The sequence below is a fragment of the Neovison vison genome, chromosome 10 (assembly GCF_020171115.1).
Source record: "Neovison vison isolate M4711 chromosome 10, ASM_NN_V1, whole genome shotgun sequence".
Taxonomy (NCBI): Eukaryota; Metazoa; Chordata; class Mammalia; order Carnivora; family Mustelidae; genus Neogale; species Neogale vison.
This window is the reverse complement of record NC_058100.1, coordinates 3383837-3404989: the sequence shown is the minus strand read 5'-3', so window position 1 is coordinate 3404989 and position 21153 is coordinate 3383837. Positions and strand designations below refer to the sequence as shown.

General features: G+C 44.0%; 2 protein-coding genes across 3 annotated transcripts; both read right to left on the bottom strand.

The window, feature by feature from the left end:
- On the bottom strand, positions 1–3488 carry LOC122918032 (T-cell surface glycoprotein CD1a-like). The gene is made up of 6 exons (XM_044266187.1): positions 3342–3488; positions 2455–2721; positions 1483–1761; positions 1007–1285; positions 584–674; positions 1–435 (listed from the first exon to the last, which is right to left on the bottom strand). Exons 1-6 carry the CDS (start codon positions 3400–3402, stop codon positions 390–392), a joined length of 1023 nt encoding a protein of 340 aa, XP_044122122.1. The 5' UTR covers positions 3403–3488; the 3' UTR covers positions 1–389.
- A 12004-nt stretch (positions 3489–15492) lies between these two features.
- LOC122918031 (T-cell surface glycoprotein CD1a-like) lies at positions 15493–18933 on the bottom strand. Of its 2 annotated transcripts, none has more exons than XM_044266186.1 (6): positions 18776–18933; positions 17987–18250; positions 17027–17305; positions 16554–16647; positions 16132–16222; positions 15493–15989 (listed from the first exon to the last, which is right to left on the bottom strand). In XM_044266186.1, the coding sequence occupies exons 1-6, from the start codon at positions 18834–18836 to the stop codon at positions 15825–15827; spliced, it is 954 nt and encodes a 317-aa protein (XP_044122121.1). In that variant the 5' UTR covers positions 18837–18933; the 3' UTR covers positions 15493–15824. The 2 variants fall into 2 exon arrangements, with proteins under 2 accessions (XP_044122121.1, XP_044122120.1); XM_044266185.1 differs by having other exon boundaries at positions 15845–15989; positions 16554–16832.
- Positions 18934–21153: the final 2220 nt, after the last annotated feature.

The following is a 21153-nucleotide window of genomic DNA, read 5'->3' as shown; positions in this document are numbered from 1 at the left end:
AAGAATTAGAAGGAGAAAAAGCACCTCACTAGGGTCTACATTGGGTGGGGCTCAGAAATAGATTTGCCAAAGTGCAAGTAAAGGTTGTGAGAATTCCCACCAGGCAGAGACGGCTTCCACTAGTGAATCAGAGAAGACTCTGAAGAAAATGACATTTCATGTCTGATGTCCCATGGAGGTTCTGGGACTTTTTTCCATACGGAGTTAAATTTTGAATTTTAAGGTCCCAGAATCAGCTCACAACAACAAATCCTGGTATATCACACTAAGCGTATATTGACAACTGGTCATCAAGCAAAAATGAAAGACAAAGTTGCACACAGAGAGTTGCAAGCACATCACCACCAAGTTGGGTTTAAGTAAGTACTGGAGCTGAGGCTGTCAGGATCTCACTCCAAAGAGAAGCCAGTGCACTGATGTCTCCATTGTGTTTTCCTGGGAGGAACAGAGGAAGAGTCATTCTGCAGCAAGTTGGAGGTGTGGACTGCACAGGGGAAGGACACTGGGAGCAGGAGGGCTGAGGACAGCCTGAAAGGTAGGGAGACACCTAGGAAAGAGCAGGAGGGTGGCTCTGGAGACTTACCAGCACTTCCAGAGCCACAACGTCAGACCTGCCAGAAGCACCAAGGGCACCATCACTGCCAGGAAAACCAATCCCTTGGAGTGGGGTTGCTCTATGGGTTTGGCACATAAGGAATGTTATTTTCCATCCACCACAGGTTGACATGCACCTCCCTGGTCCTTTTTGCTCCTGTCACCCTCTGCCTTACCAACTGCCCTTCCTCCTTTCACTTCTCCCGTCCCGCCTCAGAGATGGGCCTTCACCCAACAGGATGCATCCTCCACATCCAGAAGATCTCTACTCTTAGTTCTCCATTCCCTGGTTTACTTACTTTAGTCATTTTTTTGTCTGGAATCCCACCAACCCCAATTTTTCATCTGGCTCTCCTTCTCTGCTTTAGCACCACCTGCCCCCTTTCCCAGGTGGGTCCCAGCTCTTTCTTACCCCAGTAGAGGACCATGTCCTGGTCTCTTAGACTGCTGTGCCTCACCCGGCACAACAGACCAGCTGCCTCCCTGGTTTTCACATCCAAGGACACCTGAAGATACCATGTCCCATCAGCATGGGGCAGGACTTCACCTTGCTGGGTGCCTTGTTGTTCCTGCTCACCACGCATCCACATCACCAACACAGGCTTTGGGTAGAACCCAGAGACATGGCACACCAGCAAGAGACGACCAGGACCAGGGCTGGGGCCAGTGGACAGCCAGGCCTCTGGTCTCACTGCAGACACAGAATAAGAATTCACAGACTGAGGATAGATCTTCACATCACTTTATATAGACATATTTCAAACCTCTAGAAACCTGTCACCATCCTCCCTTCTCCCTCTTGGTTCCTTCTCACCCTGAATTTGAGGGAATAGTGCAAATGTATGAGTGCAGAGTAGAGAATTCATGGAGGGAGGGAGCAGGACTGACCTTGCCGCTGGAGATCGGCCTTTCCTGCATCAAGAAGACCCAAAAGGAACTTGGGGCAGGTGTCACTGAAGAATGTGTATATTTCTTCATTGAGCACATGGTACTGATTGAATCGTTTGCAGACCTCTTGAGCCCTACTTCCTCCCTTTGGAGATGGCCACCATGTCATGTTCTGGAAGCTTGTGAGATCTGCCCCTTGATAAGCAAACTTCACAAATCCTACTGATGCTTCCCCAAAGTGTAGCTCACAGCCTTCTGCCAGCTGTATCTGAAATGGATCTGGGGAAGGGAATTTGTGAGTTACAGGACAGGAGGTGTGAAGGACATGAAATAAGATGAGTGGAACCAAGGAGGCCTAAAGCAGAGGGGAAAGTTCAGGGGCTCGGAGGGAATGGAGCATAGTTTGGAGTGAGGGGAGGTTCAAACAAAGGGGAAGTAGTGGTCACTAGATGCAGAGGAAGTGGTGAATGACTAAGGAAGGAACAAATGTTAGAGAAGATACATGAAGGGTGTGGGCAGAGAATAGGGAAGGGCTCAGTAGAAGACCTGGAGATGAAAACAGTCTAGAATGAAGAGAGTACAGTTCAGTACAGGGAAAACACAGACATAATTTGCTCGTGGGACTCAATAGGGAGAAAAGCACAGCCCAAGGAGTCAGTCACAGAGTTATGGAACAAAGTGTGCCTGGTTGAAGACCAGGGAAAGTGGTGGTCGCAGGAGACACTAGTGAGAGACAGGAGAGCACAGCCTGTGGTCACTGAGATGAGTGGGAAGTAGCAGAAGATGTGAAAATTTTCAAGAATCAGGATCTGGCTTCTACCTCCTGCCCAGAGGTTGTGATTCAGATTTATGATGGGGAAATGTGAGTTTCAGAAGCCAGTGGATTCTCTTTCCTTGAGGAAGAAGGAACCCAAGGATACCTACACACACCTGCCACCTCCATCCCTCCTTCCCTGAGGGGACTGAACTCACATTCAAGCTGCCAGTGTTTGACATGGTCTTGAAACACCTGACGAAGTCCAACGAAGTATGCGTAGAGTAACTTTTCCAATTTTATCAGTTCCACATTGCTCCAGTTGCCTTTGGACCAAGGCCACAAGAAAATGAAAGCACCAGTCTTGTTGTCCCAGCCATGAGTCTGTATTTCATCCAGCCAAGCTGAACCCAGACTTTGTGTCCAGGAACGGTTGTAAAAGGATACGGTCAGGGTAATTTGGAAGGAAATTGGCTCCTGCACAGCTGTGGCAAAAGTAAAGATAGACTTTGGAAGAGAGGTCATTGGGAAGGAGAGAGAATGGAGAAGGTGCCAGGGAGGGGAACAAAAATCTAGATCACAGAGAAGCCATAGTTGTCCCAGGAGACATGTGGTGCTCCAGAGCCCCGAGTTTCCTACCCACCCTTCAGAAGAGCACACTGCCCTGGGATTAGGGGTGCTTTCAGAAAGGAAAAAGGCTGGTACTTTCCCTCCCCAGGTATTTGGTGGGGACTCACTCCGCAAGTGGTCACATATGCTCATGTACAAACACACTTATGAACTCATACAAACTTACACAACTTTATACACTCTTATACAATCAAACATACACAGATACATATGTACATGGACATACAGACACAGAGACACACATATAAACATAAATAAACACAGACAGACATATACCCACATGTACACATACATAGACACATGTAGAGATACACACCTATACATGAACACACACAAACTCCTATGTACCTATGCATACGTATGCACACATACAAACAGACACACAGGGACACACATCACACATACAAAAAGGCAGAAACACACACACACACACACACACACACTCTTCCACCCACTGGGCAAGGCCAGATCTCACCATCTTCACTGTCACTGCCTGGGAGGAAAACCACCAGCAACACAAGTTGCAGAAACAGCATTGTATTTGCAGATGTTCTTTCTGTCTCTTACAAAGTTGGTCTTTGACGGTTGTTCTAACAAACCTACCCCACACACAGCCCTCTCTTCTGACTTCCTTCTCCATACACAAGCCTTCCTTTAGTCTCTGCGACAATGTTAATGTGCTCCTCCCTCAACCCTGGATACCTACTCAAACTCTTACTTCCCATCCTGGTCTGTCCCCTACTCTGGCTTCTAACTTCTCCCTGTCACCAGTTTCCATCTACTCCCATCCCCTAATTCAGATGGTGTGGAACAAGTCTTGTGTAGCATGGAAAAGTTACCCCACTTCTCATGCCCATTCTTCTCATCCAGACAGTAACCCATGAAAATCCATGGCTCCCAGGACCCAGCCCTGGACCCTCCTGCCACTCTGCCCTCCTGCCTTTTGACACCCTCTGTGTATTTCCTTCCACATCTCACCCCTACCCCCGCTCATTCTGACTTCTCACTGCTTTTGTTAAAAAACAAATCCATCAGGTAAATTTGAAGACCTAGTTGGTTTTATTAAGGGACTCAAGAAGCCGGTAGCATGCCACGTGATAGGTAGAGGGGAGCTCTGAAAAGTCCTGCAAATGGGAAGTTTTTAATAGGAAGGAAGTTGGCAAAATAGAAAGGAGTGTTTCAGGGAAGGTCACCTTCTCTTGGTTAGGAGAGGAGGGCTATTATCATGCAGATGACCTCCCCTTTTTGGGGGTGGAGAGGGCCCACGTGACAGAGCATCTCCCTGCTGCTGACTAGAGAATTCCTCACTGACAGATGAACATTTCTGAGGGAGGTGAGAAATATAGTGAGAATAGGGATGAAACAAGTTTTGGGGACTTGACCGGTCCTGAGGCACCATTTTGGTCCCAAGTGTTCCTTTTTAAAAGTTGATCTATTTGATTGTCCAGATTCCCCCATGATTGCTTGTGGAACAGTATCAGCTACCAGCAGTCTGCCATGGTTCACAGAGAGGAGCCAGTAGCCATCACAGAGACCACAGGACATTGAAATAGCTGAAGAATATCCCTCTCAGTCAGACCTGCATTAATATATGTTTACTCCCCGGTCACTTAGCAGCAGCCAGGATCCAAGCACTGTGCTACAGTCATGAAGATACAGTGTTCATGGTGAAATCACTTTATGCAAGGAGTTTTTAGTCTACTTGGGAAGAAAAACCATAAACTGAGAACTACACATTTTCGTGTGCTGGGTTTTATTATAATGTGCTGACTCTAGACAAACACGAGTCTGCTGGAAATAATATTTTCTAGAGTGGTGGTCCTTGGTGATGTTTGCCCACTGATTATCTTTTTTTTTTCTCTTCTTCCATGTTTTTTATTGTGTTATGTTAGTCACCATAAAATACATCATTAGTCTTTGATGCAGTGTTCCAAAATTCATTGTTTATGTACAACACCCAGTGCTCCATATAATACGAGACCTCCTTAATACCCACCACCAGGCTCACCCATCTCCCCATCCCCCTCTGCTCTAAAATGCTCACTTTGTTTCTTGACTCACTATTTGGCCTCACATGTTTCTACTCTTTTGTGAACTGGATTCCCACATCCAACAGAAGGCCTAGCATGAGGTTCATGCTCAATGATTATTTCTGAATGACTGAATAATTCAGTTCAGGTATCTGATTATTCTTAATGATTACGGAGATTTTCAGCATAAAGTTTTTTAAGCATCCAAAAGTTTTAGCTATCTTACTTGATGAAATGAATATCCTCAGTTTTCTCTAGAATAAAACCATATGCTAATAATCATGAAGTTTACAGAGAGTCCTGCCATGTATCTCCTATACTTGCCATACGAAACCATGAAAACTTAAAGGAAGTGAGGTCAGTATTCTAGAATCATGCATCCAGATTCTCTTCTTACTGTTCCTGCTTGAATGTTCCATGCTTGTCTTATCATGAGCTGGCTTCTGCTGGACATGGTGCCCTTCCTCTTTCATGATGTTCTTACATGTTTTATGCCGCTTCAGTATTTGTGCATGCAATGTGCCTGGGTTATTTGTCTTGTTATTTCTTGGCTTACAAGTTAGAACTTGTAAGATATTGGGTTGTTAGAACAATATCTCTTGGAAAGTTCCAACTGAAATCCAGAAAGAGATCACTCTCATGCTCAAGATGTTGAAAAGCTGAAGATCAAAATGACTTCTCTTGAATCCATCTGAGCTGAAGGATCAGGACAATTTGTTAACCCAAATTATAGGGAAAGACAGATTCCTCCAAAGAAACTGAGATTGCAAACCTTGCTTTCTTGGAACAGATCCCAGATGCTCATTAAGTCAGAGAGAATAATTCAGCTAAAATTTCTAAGAAATAACTAAAGGCTAGCATGAGTATTGGGAACCTGAGATTCACAGACCTGGGAAGCTCCTGTATCTCCAGGCTTCCCACACACCCCTTGAACTCACCAGGGACTCCTGACAGGCTGGAATCCAGGATACAGACCAGAAAGCTGATTATACCTAGTGCAAGCCTGAGGCCAGAGAGCAGCTACTGCCTGAGAAGGGCAGGAAGGCCACCATCTCCACACAGAAAGAAGACTTAACTGTGTGTGGGAAAGGCAGGGAGCCCCACTGCCTCAGGGCACAGGTGAAGCCACACTACAGCTAGGGGGCAGGGCCAGTGGATAAGGGACTGTAACACACCCTGTCCTGGATTAAGAAATTCTACTGAGGGAAAGGTGGGGAACCCTTAGAAGTCCCAGACCCCAAAACTGAAAATAAAATGCCCGGCTGAGGATGAGACTGAACCAGAGCAGAGCTAGTGCCCCACTCTCTGTCCCAAGCAGGCTAGCCGGCAGGTACTCTGCTGGTGGAGGGGCAAGTGAATGAAGATACCTCCCCATGAGGTTCTTCCTATTAGAAAATTTTAAGTCCAAAATGATGTCATGAAGTGAGTTCCCACACTGGGCTTCACACCCAATCTAAATGATTTAAGCCCATTCCTCCAGAAAGATGGCCTTCATGAGTCAGTGTCAGTACATTTTTCTTTCCATCAGAGCCAATGAGTCTGTCACCTGGGCCCTCTCCACCCAAAAGGCAGATGAGGTCATGTGAATGATAAGACCCTTTGCTCCTCCACCTAGAAACCAGGCTGGCAGTTGAAACACTTTTGCTAATAACTCCCTCGTCTCACCTTCTGTTTATAAAACATTCCATTTTGTACAACTCTTCCAAGTGCCTCCCTACTTGCTAAATGGGGGCTGCCGATTCATGCTTCAAATAATAAAGCCAATGAGATTTTCAAAAGTACGCCATTGAAATGTGTTATTTAGCAGGTTTGGTGGTAGCAGTGGGATCCAAAGTGAGCTTCCAGCAGCATTCAGGGACCCGGAGAAACACAGACAGGTACCCAGGCTGCCTTGGACCTCACTGTTTTTCCCATGTTTCCAAAGACTGTGGGTAAGCTTCTGGCTCCAAGCTCAGCTGTGTTGGTGCTTCCAATCTGCTGGCTTTCTTTGACACAAAGGGTCAGCTGGAGCTTATGCCCAGAGCCACCTGCACTTTTGCCTGGAACATGCTGAGTTGACAGAAGAGTATGCCCAAAGCCAAGTCTCCAGCCTTTGAGACCACAGCTCCTGGGGGAGAAACCTCAGCGAGGTTGCCAGGGAATTGGTGATGCACACAGGACCTTCTTATGGCCAGATGAAGTACTACTAGTATATTAACATACATGTTTGTTATCTTGTTTTGTGTAAATAAAGGCTGTTACTCGTGAGATCTCAGAGGTCAAACATTCCCAAAGTTGGCGGGTGCACATCAAGCACCAAAAGGCTGTTAAAGCCCTCACCACCTCCAGAAGGCTCCCGAGACAGGATAAGTTGGTCACCAATGGGTTAACACTAGGTCACCTGCCAACCTCAAGAAAACTTTTGGCAACAAGGTATACTATAACCTATGCACACCCCAACCCCACAGCCTGTCCCTTGTAGGTATTACCACAGCTCCAGAAAACCTAGAGGCTTAGTTTGGGGGGCGATTCTTACATTCCAAAGAGTCAAGTGTACCACCTTTGGGTGCCCCTACTCAGTTCACATCTAAGGACTAGAGTTCTGGAAGTTGTAGTCATGGAGCAAGATTTTTTTTTTAATTAAAAACAAAACAAAACAAAACAAAAACTAGAATTACAGTGGCCCCTACAGAGAACATTCTACTTAGACCATTGTTCATTTAGGAAGTGCATATGAAAGTAAGTGTTCCCAATTTCAATAAACAGAAAGGGATGCCTGTTTTATTTTTTTTAATTAATTTTTTATTTTTTCAGCATAACAGTATCATTATTTTTGCATCACACCCAGTGCTCCATGCAATCCGTGCTCTCTCCAATACCCACCACCTGGTTTCCCCAACCTCCCACCCCCCACCCCTTCAAAATCCCTCAGATTATTTTTCAGAGTCCATAGTCTCTCATGGTTCACCTCCCCTTCCAATTTCCCTCAACTCCCTTCTCCTCTCCATCTCCCCTTGTCCTCCATGCTATTTGTTATGCTCCACAAATAAGTGAAACCCTATGATAATTGACTCTCTCTGCTTGACTTATTTCACTCAGCATCATCTCTTCCAGTCCTGTCCATGTTGATAGAAAAGTTGGGTATTCATCCTGGATGCCTGTTTTAATTGGCATGCAGAAAATTCCAAGAAGCATCAAGATTCAAAAATAGCCTCATCAGAAGATTCACTACAATAGTCTGACAAAAAAAAAAAAACCCTAAAATGCAACAGGTGCCTAAGAGAAAAGAAGACTGATGCAGCTCCTATTACCCCTCTACCCTTCTTCACCTGAGGACTCATAGTCTAATTTCCCATCTCAACCACCCCTCCGCTCTAAAGAGACAGCTCCCTTTCCAACATAACCTCCTGAGGTCACAGATTATTCTCCTCAGAGATCTTCTACTCCTTGATCAAAGACTAAAAAAAGGGCCGTAGCAAAATAGTTCTTTAACCTAGGTAGGGTTCTCCAGAATCATTTTAAATAGATTACCTCCTGAGTCCAGTAAGTCGGGGAAATAAAAGTTCACATTAAGTCCTTCCTTTCCAAATCCAAACCCATCGACTACTAGTCCTTTCCTGAAATAACTATTTCCTTCCTCTTCATAGCCTTTGACATCCTAAGAGCATGGTTTGTGGCTTTCTGCTGCCTGAGATATGCAGGTTGTTGGTTCTTTCTTGGTGATCTTGGGGGGTGGCTAAAAGTAATACCTTGGTGGATGCCTCTTGGGTCCATAAGGTTGTAGTGCCAGAAATCTCTACGGTTTGTCCCAGCTACATCCTGATAAGATACATTTAAAAATTTAGTGACTCCATGATAGAAAACTAAGCCAAATTAAAAGCTGATATTCAGAGCTTGAAAGAAAATGTTTTAGGCCTCCTCTCCTCAGTGAAAGGTAGTCAGAGGAAAAGAAGATTTTCTCATAGGTGGATGGATATGTCAGTCTTTTGATACATTCAAGGCAATTAGGACATTCCTTGAGAAGCTAAAAATACCTCTTCTTGTTTTACACATCTAGTCTTTATGGGGTGAGAAGTGCGGTTCCAAAAGCAATTCAAAGACCAAGGATCTTTTTTTATCTGAAACTGCTATATGTATTCTAACCATTCCATCCTTGAAAGATCAAGTCATTCTAGAAAGGGCTGGCATTTATTTTCTCTGAGTGTTTCAATTGCAAATATATAGATTTCTGCTTAGTTCTTCTCCAGGAATTCCTTTCAAATGCAAATGTCAGATCCTTATTAAGTACAAAATGAGAGGGAAAACCCATTTAAAAAGTTGACTTGCCCAGGTTTCTGGGTGGTTTTGGGTGGTTCAGTGGGTGAAGCTTCTAACTCTTTCTGGCTTATGTCAAGATCTCAGGGTCATGATCTCAGGGTCACGAGTTTGAGCCCTGTCTGGCTTTGCACTCAGTGTGTAGTCAGCCTGTGATTCTCCCTCTGCCCCTTTCCCTGCTTGTGCAAATTTTTTCTCTAATTAAATAAATAAAGATCTTTTTAAATTATTTAAAAAATTTAAAAACTAAGTAAAACTTGACTTGCCAAGGACAAATACAAATCTTAAGTGTCTTTACCACAAGTACTTTAAAAAGAGTCTTTAGCCATCTAGACAAATCATGTTGATTTATTCCATCTGCCCAAAACAAAGAAACAAAGAAAGTACTTCAAATTCAACTTTTATAACTAGTGAATTTGCACCTATTTGATGGCAGTCACTTAAACAGAAGCTGTAAAGTTCTACATCTGTCTTGTATGTTCATGTCTGTCTATACCTGTGTTGTAAATGTGTTTCTGTCTCGTGAAAGTATTGCTAAAATTAACTTGTGAAAGAGCTATTTAGCTTTAATTTGTGAAAGAGCTATACAGTGGATTTGAAGACAAGCAGTTGTGAAAATTGGGCATTCTAAAACTCAAAATATAGAAACAGACCCAAATTTTGGTGAAGTCCTTGTGAATGAAATAATAGTTAATATAAAAGCCAGTTTGAGATTGATAGTTTAATTAAAACAGACATGTTTTTAGAGTTCTCAACCTTAAATATAACACTTCTGCCTTCTTTACTAACTGAATAAGTGTGCCTTATCTCGTATAAGATCCAGAGATAACAACAGCAAAACATATACGATGGTTGACTTTCTCTAATGCCTCCTGTAATCTTGTGGGTAATCTAATCATAATTGTTAAGAACAAGCAATTTTTTTTCTACTTTACATTGATTCTTATTTATAAACAGTAAGTACACTTTGAGTACATATCATCAAGGACAGAAGAAGGAAACCAAATACAGCTACAAAGAATGGCATTTAAGAAGACAAAGTGAAATGAAACAAAAAGTCTACTTGTGCCTTTGATCATTCACTGTAGGTGAGTCAGTTCTGAACCTGCTTTTCTTTTTTTTTTTTCCTTTCAGCCTTTTTAAAAATATATATCTTATCTTATTTTATTTTATTTTATTTCAGTGTTCCAAAATTCATTGTTTATGCACCACACCCAGTGCTCCATGCAATCCATGCCCTTCTTAATGCCCACCACCAGTCTCACCCAACCCCCCATCCCCCTCCCTTCCAAACCCACAGTTTGTTTCTCAGAATCCACAGTCTCTCATGCTTCGTCTCCCCACTCCGATTTCCCCCAACTCCCTTCTCTTCTCCATCTCCCAGTGTCCTCCATGTTATTCCTTATGCTCCACAAGTAAGTGAAACCATATGATAATTGACTTTCTCTGCTTGACTTACTTCACTCAGCATAATCTCTTCCAGTCCTGTCCATGTTGCTAGAAAAGTTGGGTATTCATCCTTTCTGATGGAGGCATTATACTTCATAATATACATGGGCCACATCTTCTTTATCCATCCATCTGTTGAAGGGCATCTTGGTTATTTCCACAGTTTGGCTACTGTGGCCATTGCTGCTATGAGCATTGGGGTACAAATGGCCCTTCTTTTCACTGCATCTGTGTCTTTGGGGTAAATACCCAGTAGTGCCTTTGCAGGATCATAGGGAAGCTCTATTTTTAACTTCTTAAGGAATCTCCACACTGTTTTCCAAAGTGGATGCACCAACTTGCATTCCCACCAACAGTGTAAGAGGGTTCCCCTTTCTCCACATCCTCTCCAACACACGTTGTTTCCTGTCTTTTTGATTTTGGCCACTATAACTGGTGTAAGGTGGTATCTCAATGTGGTTTTTATTTGAATCTACCTGATGTTATTAATTCTTTTACATATTTGGCTACTCCCAAGAAGGGTGCATAAATATTTACAATTATTAAATATTCTTGTTGGATAGACCCCTTTATTATGATATAGTACCCTTCTTCATCTCTTGTTACAGTCTTTGATTTGAAATCTAGTTTGTGTGACAGAAGTATGACTACTTTGAATTTTTTTCAAACTCCATTTACATGATAGATGGTTCTCCTATCCCCTTAGTTTCAACCTGTGGGTGTATTTAGGTCTAAAATGAATCTCTTTTTGGCAGCATGTAGGTGGGCCTCGGTTTTTCATCCATTTGGACACCCTATGTCTCTTTTGGAGCGTTTAGTCCATTTATGTTCAGAGGGATTGTTAATAGATATGAACTTAGTGTTATTTTATTACTTGTTTTGTCATTGTTTCTGTAGATTTTCTGCTTCTGTCTAGTCTTTGTTGCATTTGATCTTTCCAAAAGAGCCCTCTTTAATATTTTTTGTGGGGATGGCTTAGTGGTCACAAGCTTTTTTCGTTTTTATTTGTCTGGGAATCATTTTATCTCTCCTTCTATTCTGAAGGACAGCCTTGGTGGATAGAATATTCTTGACTGCATATTTTCCAATTTATCACACTGAATATGTATCATTCCACTTCTTCTGGCCTGCCATATTTCTGTGCACAGATCTGATCTACTGCTAACCTTATTTGCCTTGGTTTTTATTGTCACTGTTAGGATTGTTTCTTTATATCTATATTTTGTAAATTTAACTATGATTGTCTTGGTGTTGGCCTGTTTTTGATATTTTGATGGGAATTCTCTGTAACTCCTGCATTTGAATATCTGTTTCCCAGATTAGGGAAATATTCAGCTATAATTTACTCAAATAAAGCTTCTGTCCCCTTTTCCTACTCTTCTTATTTTGGGAGTCCTGTAATACAAATTTTATTGTGCTTCATGGAGTCACTGAATTCGCTAAGTCTCCATTTCTGATCCAATATTTTTCTTTCTCTTTTCAGCTTAAATATTTTTCATAATTTTATCTTCTATATCACTTCTTCATCCCTCTGTTTCTTCCATCTTTGTGGTTATTACATTCAGTCAGTTTTGAATCTCAGTTATAGTACTTTGTTTTCAACCTGACTAGTTTTTAGATATTTTATCTCTATGTAAGAGACTTCCTGGTTTCTTCTATGCTTTTCTCAAGCCCGCTAGTATCCTTACAATTTTTGCTTTAAATTTGGGATCAGGCCTATTGCTTATCTGTTTCAGTTCGCCCCTAGCTGTGACCTTTTCTTGTTCTTTCTTTTGGGATAAATTCCTCCATCTTGGCATTTTGTCTAGGTCTCTGTCTTCTTCTGTGTGTTCTGAAAGCCTGTTATGCTTCCGGCTCCTGAGAGTAATGACTTTATTAACAATAGATCTTAAACAGTCCAGGATCTGGTGCTTCGAGAAGTGTCTCCATTGTGTGCTATGTTCACCCTACTACTGTGTTTTGGCTGCTCTTTCCCTCAGGCCAGTCATCTGCAGAGAATCTCCTTGCCTGCAGTGGGGAGTATTTATACCGTGTCTAGAGTGTGGCAAGTTTTAACTAGGTATTCAGTGATCTGCTGGTTAAATGAAACCTGATGCAATTTCCACTAGAAATAAGCTCTGCAGAACTCTGTGGTCAGTAGATGCTGCACATGTGGAGGTTTCTGCTCGTCTTTTAGGGAGGGGCCCACTGCTCTGGTTCTCAGGAACTCTTGTTTGCAAAGCAGTACCTACAGAACACTGAGGAGGAGGGATTGATGAAATAGTTTAGGCCACCACTGCTGCACTTGTCTGCTTACTGAAGTTAGTTTATGCTGAGGGGCAGGGGAGGGAGATGGTACAAGCCTCATCCACAGAGAGGGGTTCAGTGCTTACTGCTCTGAGGGAGGCACTCAAGAAGAGCAAACAATCTCACTTCATGTGTCCCAAGTGTTCCTTAGATCCATACCTTCACCCTGAGCATCTTCTATCTGGCAATGCAGTGCCCTGTGTTCTAACCCCAGCAGGCTGAGTTTTAAAATTCCAGACTTGAGGGAACTGGCATGGTGCTGACTCCTACTGTTCCTTGGGGAAGGTCTCACTGGACTGGAACTGCTGCAGAATGTTCTAGAATGACAGTCACACCAAAGCACAGGGATGTGGGTTTGGACTAAAGTGCAGCAAATAGCTGGTATCCAGGTAAAGAACCCTCTGCAAGTGTCTCTAACCCTATGCTTTGATGTGGGGAAGGGTAATGTTGCCCCCTGCTTGGCTTTTTTGTTTCTGGAGATGCAGTGCCACCTCTCGCAGATGTACTCCAAGAAGGGGAACCATTTCTCCCTGAGTGTCCCAGGGTATCCTCAGGTCATACTATCTGCCCTTGGGCTACTGCCCTCCTTCTCCACAGGAGCACTGCAGTGCCTGCCAGACTCCACACTGGCCAAAGCACCAACTTCTAAAACTCCCTTCTTTCAGCCCTACTGGTTGTAACAACTCATGAAAATCAGCCTCTCTCCATTTAGTCAGTGGCACTGGGGAAGTGTTTTCATTGGTGATCTCCTGTGGGTTCTTCTCTCTAACTCTCTTTCTTTCTCTCTCCCCTCTCTCTCAATGACCAGGATTTCTACCCCTCCACAGAACCCGTGATCTGTGTCTACTCAAACCACAATTCCATACCTCCTACCTTCCGTGATGTGACCTCTTCTCTCACTAAGTTGTGCAGTTTGTTCTTTCAATCTTCAGACCTATTTTTGAGTATTCAATATGATTAGATATTTATCTAGCTGTGTTCAAGGGAAGAATAAGCCTGGGATCCTCTTACAACTCTGCCAACTGAGCTCCTCCCTCCTGACCCTCTTCTTTTTTTACTTTTCTTTTATGTATCTTGTGGTGAGACACTTGGGATCTACCTTCTTGGCAAATTTCACATATACAATTTCCCTACCTCCTTGCAAGCAGATTTTATCTTCAGGGTTGCTTCTCTGCTGCTGAAAAATAGACAATTGTTGTTTCAACTTTTATACCCCAAACCTGATCATCCAGGCAAAGAGAGAGCGTCTCATTCCTCTCTATCAGTGATAAAAAATCGGGCTCTGTGTGACCTGTGCCAACTGGAGCAGGTGACTCGATTGATCACTCTTTGTGAGGTCAAATGGCATCTATCTGATGATTGGCCTGAACTGGAGGTTACCTGCCAATCCTCCAGCCTATCTCATGGTCATGTTTGCCTTCTCCTGATCGCCTCAGGCTGATCAGAAACCAGGGCTACAATGATAGTGGAGTCAACCAACCAAAAATCACATGACAGTTATGCAAGGGTGATAGGTGGCCTGGAACATAGAGAAGCAGCCATACAGTCTGATTCAGGTGAGGAGATTGTGGTAGTCCCATGATTTTCTCTCCCTGCCTCCCATTTTCTCACCTTTGCCACCTGTCCCAACAAAATGTTATTTTCTAGAAATGTCCACATGTGAAGTGCTGGAAGTTTATACATGGTCCCTCTGGATGTTCTCCTGCACTGGGACCCTCTAAACAAAGTAGAACAAAGTGCCTTTCCCCTACATCAACACAAATAAGATGCTGTACTAACTGGATAGAAAAAATAAAAACCATAATCAAATCAGAAAGCAAAATTTTCAAGCTCCAAAAGTAATAATGACCTTTTCTTCCCCACTACTTGACACTCAGAATGTCCCTGCTGCTCTGAGCTTGAGAATGATTTGTTGAGTTAATTAATGAAACTGAGACTAACTGAAGTCCAGCCACGGATGTCTCCACTCACTGCCATAAACATCATTAGTCACAAAGGATCCATCTTCATTATTCATGAAGTCTGTCTGTGCTGGCCTACTGACTACCTACTGACATTGACTTGCAACCCCCAAACACATGCGCTCACCATTGTTCATGGACATGTAGAGTGGCCTGACATGTGTCACCTACTATATGTGTTCTCACCTGAGGCAGAACCAGGTGCTACTCTGCCTTCTTGTTTTAATTCCTATACTGTAAACATGTGTCCTATTCATGGTCCAATTGGTGCCACATTTTCTACATTTACATGTTCTTTCTTGGTTATTTCAGTGTTCAAAATGGTCCTGAAACCAGAGCTACAGGGCTGACTGGTGTTCCTAAGGAAAAAAAAAAAAAAAAGGTAGCATATGCTTCACAAACAAAATGAACGTGTAGGTGATGCTTGCTCAGGATTGGGAATCATAGTCGTGGGCCATGAATTCAGTGGTAATAATTAAACAATATAATGAATCCACGAAAAAGAACAGGAAATTTGTGAGGTTAATGTGGATCATGTCACAAAGCAAAAGAAAATAAAAACCTATGAATTTGGCATATATCACCCATATTTTTATTGAGGAAATATTCCATGCAATGAGACATTTGGCAGATAGAAATATTTAAAAGACATGGACATTGTTCTCAAAAGGCCTAGGAGTTAGAAAGCAAAAGGAACCTAATGGGACCAACAAGGGTTTGGGGGCAGGAACAGATTAGCCAAAGTGGAGGTCAAGGTAGTGGTAGTCTTATAAAGGATACTGAATCTACCTGTGAATCAGGGAATTCTCATTGGAGGAAGTGATATCTGATTCTCGTGACCCATAGAGGTCACTCGTAAATCATTTTACTCTGAGTTCAGTTTTGAGATTAAGTTGCAAACCAAGTCAGAAAAACAAATCCAGCTAAATTACACTGGGCTTAAATTGCCAACTGATCATTAAGCACGAATGAAACATAAAAGTTGCACAGAAAGGGTTGCAAAGACATCACTGCTGAGCTGGGTTTAAGTATATCCTGGTCCCTGGGTTGCTGGTTTCTCATTCCAGTGGGAGGCCAGTGCATTGAGGTCTCCAGTGAGTTTTCCTAGGAGGAACAGAAAAGGAGTCATTTTGCAGCAGGTGGAGGTGAGGAATACATGGTGGGAATGACAACAGGAGCAGGAGTGAGGACAGACTGAAAGGTGGGGAACCACCTGAGAAAGACCAGGAAGACTCCATAGATTTACCTGTGTTTCCAGAGCCACAAGGTGAGAACTCCCAGAAGCAGCAGGGGCACTATCACTTCCAGGAAGACCAAGCCTATGGGTTGATGCTTCTCTGTGGGTTTGGTGCAGAGATTGTATCATTTCCCAATCATCCAGGGTTGGCTGTACCACCCTGGTCCTCTTTGGTCCTGCCACCCTCTGCCTCACCAACTGCCCTTCTTCCTCCCTCTTCGCCCATCCCTCCGCAGAGATGGACCTTCACCAACCCTTTGCACCACCCACATTTACAGGACTCTCACCCTCAGCTCTTCCATTTCTTGGATTACTCATTTTTGTCCTTTTGGGAACGGAGTTCCTAGCAACCCCAATTTTTCTTCTGGTTCTCCTGCTCTTCTAGAGAAATACCCATCCCCTTTCCCAGCTGGGTCCCAGCTCTTTCTCACCCCAGTAAAGGACCATGTCCTGGCCTCCTAGACTGCTGTGTCTCACCAAGCATGACAAGCCAGAAGCCTCCGTGGCTTTCACATCCAAGGACACCTGAAGATACCACGTCCCATCAGCATGGGGCAGAACATCACTTCGCTGGGTGCCCTGTTGCTCCTGCTCACCACGCATCCACATCACCCACACAGGCTTTGGGTAGAAGCCAGAGACATGGCACACCAGCAGCAGATGGCCAGGAACTGGAGTGGGGCCAGTGGACAGCCAGGCCTCTGGCCTCACTGCAGAGACAGGACAGGTATTCACAAACTAAGAGGTTAATTCTTCACATCACTTTAAACAGATGCATTTTTCTACCTCTGGAAATTTGTCACTGTCAAACTCTCTTGACTCCTTCTCACCCTGAATTTGAGGGAATGGTGCAAATTTATGAGTGCAGGGTAGAGAAATCTTAGAGGAAGGGAGCAGGACTGACCTTGTCGCTGCAGATGTGTCTTCCCTGCATCAAGAAGACCCAAGAGGAAACGGGGACAGGTGTCACTGATATGTGTTTGTAGTCTTACATTGATCACATGGTACTGATTGAATAGTCTGGAGACCAGCTGAGCCCTTCTTCCTCCCTTTGGAGATGGCCACCATGACTTGTTCTGGAAGATCACAAGATCTGATCCTTGATAAGCAATCCTCATGAAGCCTACTGACCGTTCCCCAAAATGCAGTTCACAGCCTTTTGCTGCCTGTACCTGAAAGGGATCTGAGGAAGAGAGACTGTGAATTTCAGGACGGGGGCGTGAAAGAAGTGAAATGAGATCAGTGGAAGACAAGGATGGTGGAAAGCAGAGGGAGAAGTTCAGGGGATTGAGGGAAATAGAGCAAAGTTTGGTTTGAGAGGAGGCTCAGCCAAAGGAGAAGTGTTGGTTGCTGGAGGCAGAGAAAGAGGTGAAATATTGAGGAAGGAGCAAATGTTGGAAGAAGAGACATGAAAGATCTGGGTAGAGAATAGGGAAGGGCTCAGAGAGAGCTGGGGTAAGAATAATCAAGGGAAAGGGAGTCCTATGGGGTACAGGGAACACATAGACATCACTAATGGGATTCAATGGGGAGAAAAGAAATGTTCAAGGAGACAATCACAGAGTGAGGGAACAGGTGTGCCTGGATGGAGGCCAGGAAGAGGGGTTGTCATGGGAGACACAAGTATGAGAAAGTGAGGATAACCTGTAGTCAACAAGAGGAGGGGAAACTGCAGAAGACGTGAAGCTTTTCAAGAATTGGGGTCTGGCTTCTACCTCCTCCCATAAAAGGTATAATTCTGTTTCAAAATGAGGAGACATGAGGTTCAGAAGCCAGTGGAGTCTCTTTCCTAGAGGAAGAAGGAACTCAAGGAGACATACACACAACTGCCACTCCATTTCACCACTGAGGGAACCGAACTCACATTCAAGCTGCCATTCACTGAAATGGTCCTGAAATATCAGAGGAAATCTAATGGAGAATGTATGGAATGACCTTTCCTCTTCCATCAGCTCCTTGCTGCTGAAGTTTCCCTTGGACCAAGGCCACAGGCATGTGAAATTGCCAGAGTCACTGTCCCAGCCATGAGTCTGTAGTTCATCCAGCCATGCTGAGCCTAGTTTTTGTGTCCGGGAATCATCGTAAAAAGATGTGGTCAAGATGATTTGGAAGGAGGTCTCCTGGAAGTCTGTGAAAAAAGGACAGATAGACTATGGAGAAGGAAGACTTTGGGAAGGACAGAAAATACAGAAGGTGCCAGAGAAGAGAACCAAAGTCCAGATGACAGGGAAGCCATAGCTGTCTCAGGATAGATGTGCTGCCCCCGAGCCCTGAGCTTTGTATCCATCTTTCAGAATAGCACAGGGTCCTGGTGTCAGGGAGTTCAGAAAGGAACCAGGCTGACACGCTCCTTTCTCACGAATGTGCTGGGGAACCCACACCACAAGTGCACACACACACACACACACACACATACACACATGCACCACAGATTCACACATGCACAAAAACCCTACACAACCATAAAAAACATACACACATTTACACTCTTAAATGAACATGCAAAGACACACATGCACTAAAGTATACAGATACAGAGACACATATACACACATGCACATATGTACACACACATTCACATATTAAAACACACACATAGACATACAAGCATATACACACACACGCACCCAGTGGGCAGGGTCAGAGTTCTCACCATTTTCATTGTCACCACCTGGGAGGAGAACCACCAGCAACACAAGTTGCAGGAACAGCATTGTATTTGCAGATGTTCTGTCTCTTACAAAGTCAGTCTTTGACTGTTGTTCTAACAAACCAACCCCACACACCGCACCTCTCTTCTGACTCCCTTCTCCACACACAAGCTTTCCCTGAGTCTCTGCTAAAATGCAAATGTGCTCCTCCCCCAACCCTGGAGACCTACGCAGACTCTCACTTCCCTTCCTGGTCTGACCCTTCTCTCAGGCATCCAGCTTTTCCCTGCCATTGGCTTCCATCCTGCTCCCTGTTCCCTATTTCAGTTGCTATGGGAAAAAAATCTTGTGTGGCTTGGAAAAGTCATCCCAACCTTTCCTTCTCATGCAGAGAGTAAACCATGAAAACACATGGCTCCCAGCACCGAGCCCTGGACCTACTGTTACTCTGTCCCTCCTGCCCTTGTGAAACTTCTCCTGTATTTCCTTTCCGGTCTTGCCCCCACCCCAGCTCATTCGCACCTCTGACATCTCACTGCTTTTCCTAAAAAACAAAATCAACCAGGTAAATTCGACGATCTAATTGGTATTATTAAGTGATTGAAGAACCTGGCTGCATCCCATCTGGCAGGTAGCAGGATTCCACCTGCTGAGAAAAGGGCAGGAATGATTAGAATGTCCAGTCCCCAAAACTGAAACACAAAGTGCCCGGCTGCAGATGAGACTGAACCAGAACAGAGCTAGTGCCCCACTCTCTGTCCCAAGCAGGCTAGCCAGCAGGATACCAAGAGCTGCTCTGCTGATGGAGGGGCAGAAGTCTGAAATATGTCCCCATGAGGCTCTTCCTCTTTAGAAAAAGAAAATCACAGGCCCCAAAAATGGTGTCATGTAGACCCAGTTCCCACACTGGGGCTTCATACTGAGGTTTCAAATCCAATCTAAATACAGTTTCAACCTCTCCTAGAAATTCAGCCTTAACCAGGCAGGCAGGAAACTTTTCCCTCAGTACCAGTGAGTCCATCAGCTGGGTCCTCTCCATTCCCAACAGACAGATGAGGTCATGTGTGTGATTACACCTCTTGCTTTTCTCTAAGAAAACAGGCCTCACTCCTGGAAAAATGCCCTTTTACTACTAACTCCCTGCTCCCAACCTTTCTTTAAAAAAAACCCTTCCATTTTGTACAACTCCTTTGAAAGAACCTCCGCCTGTCAGATGGGAAGTCTCCTGATTCATGGATCATTTAATAAAGCCAATTAGATATTCACATATATGTGGCTGACTTTCCTTACTGAACAGTTCTGAAGTTTGACTCTGGGTAATTAAATGTAGACATGAAAAAGGAAAGAGCTTGCAGGAAGAGATGATTCCTAATATCTTACATGTCTGCACACAGAGCTGCTTCTCATGTCTGCTGGAAGCACTCTCAGGATATGTTTACCAGACAAATAGGAAAAGCTAAATATATGATGAAATGAATGGATGGATGGATGACTATGTCAAGAAGAATTCTATGGAAGATTTCTTGCATTTTGAGTACTTAACTGCCATTGGCATGACACTTTCTGATTTATTACATGCTGAGGCAACTTGTCCTTTCATTGGTAGGAAAACCCTGGAGTATAAATATTTGCCAGTCACTAAGCAGCAGCAGACCCAGCACCTTGATTCCTGACCAGTGGTTTGTTAGATATCCATGAAAACACCCATGACAGGGATTGCTCCAGATGTCAGAGTTAACACACAAGACAGAGGAAGTGTCACAAGATGAGAACACATGGGAAAAAAAATAAAAAGCAAACAGGCAAGAAAAAAAAATAGAAGAATACTTTCAAGAATCAAAGGACAGGAAGAGCGAAGTGAGGACAAACTTGCAAGCAAGAGAGACATTAGCCAGCATCCCCCAGAGGCCACATCCACCGCTGTCACAGGGGAGCTACCAGTCACAAAGGATAGAAATGCACTTTGTTGGGCTGAAGTCATGTGGGCAGTGCATTGGCTGATGGAACTGGGGAGCCCAGGGTCACTGGGGCTCCAGCCCCTTCCGTGGGTCTATGTGTCTGCCTTTGCTTTTCTGATGCCTTGATTTTGTTGTTGCTACTATTTTCTGCTTCACTGATATATGATGATAGATGAACATTGGACCTATGGACAGTGTGCAACTTTCCAGCCTCCAAGGAAGGAAGGTTGGGAGGCAACATGGGCCATGTGAGTCCTCAAGGGCTCTAACAGGTGCAATAGAGCCTGTGACATGACATGAATGAAGGTCTTCCTGAAGAAAGTCCTTCAACAACTTCTCAGAGAGGATGGTCTGAAGACCCACAGGAGCCTGGTACACATGGAGCCTGCAGGGAGCTGCAGATGAATACCCACATCCTTACC

Bases quoted from the DNA above. Each gene is read 5' to 3' on its own strand.
- LOC122918032 (XM_044266187.1), bottom strand. From the start codon at position 3,402: ATGCTGTTTCTGCAACTTGTGTTGCTGGTGGTTTTCCTCCCAGGCAGT. The intron at 675-1,006 runs GTAAGAAAGAGC...CCAAACCCATAG, and splicing joins GGACATGGTCCTCTACTGGG to AGCAACCCCACTCCAAGGGA. The intron at 436-583 runs GTAAGTCTCCAG...TGTTCCTCCCAG, and splicing joins TTGTGGCTCTGGAAGTGCTG to GAAAACACAATGGAGACATC.
- LOC122918031 (XM_044266185.1), bottom strand. From the start codon at position 18,836: ATGCTGTTCCTGCAACTTGTGTTGCTGGTGGTTCTCCTCCCAGGTGGT. The intron at 16,223-16,553 runs GTGAGAAAGAGC...CCAAACCCACAG, and splicing joins GGACATGGTCCTTTACTGGG to AGAAGCATCAACCCATAGGC. The intron at 15,990-16,131 runs GTAAATCTATGG...TGTTCCTCCTAG, and splicing joins TTGTGGCTCTGGAAACACAG to GAAAACTCACTGGAGACCTC.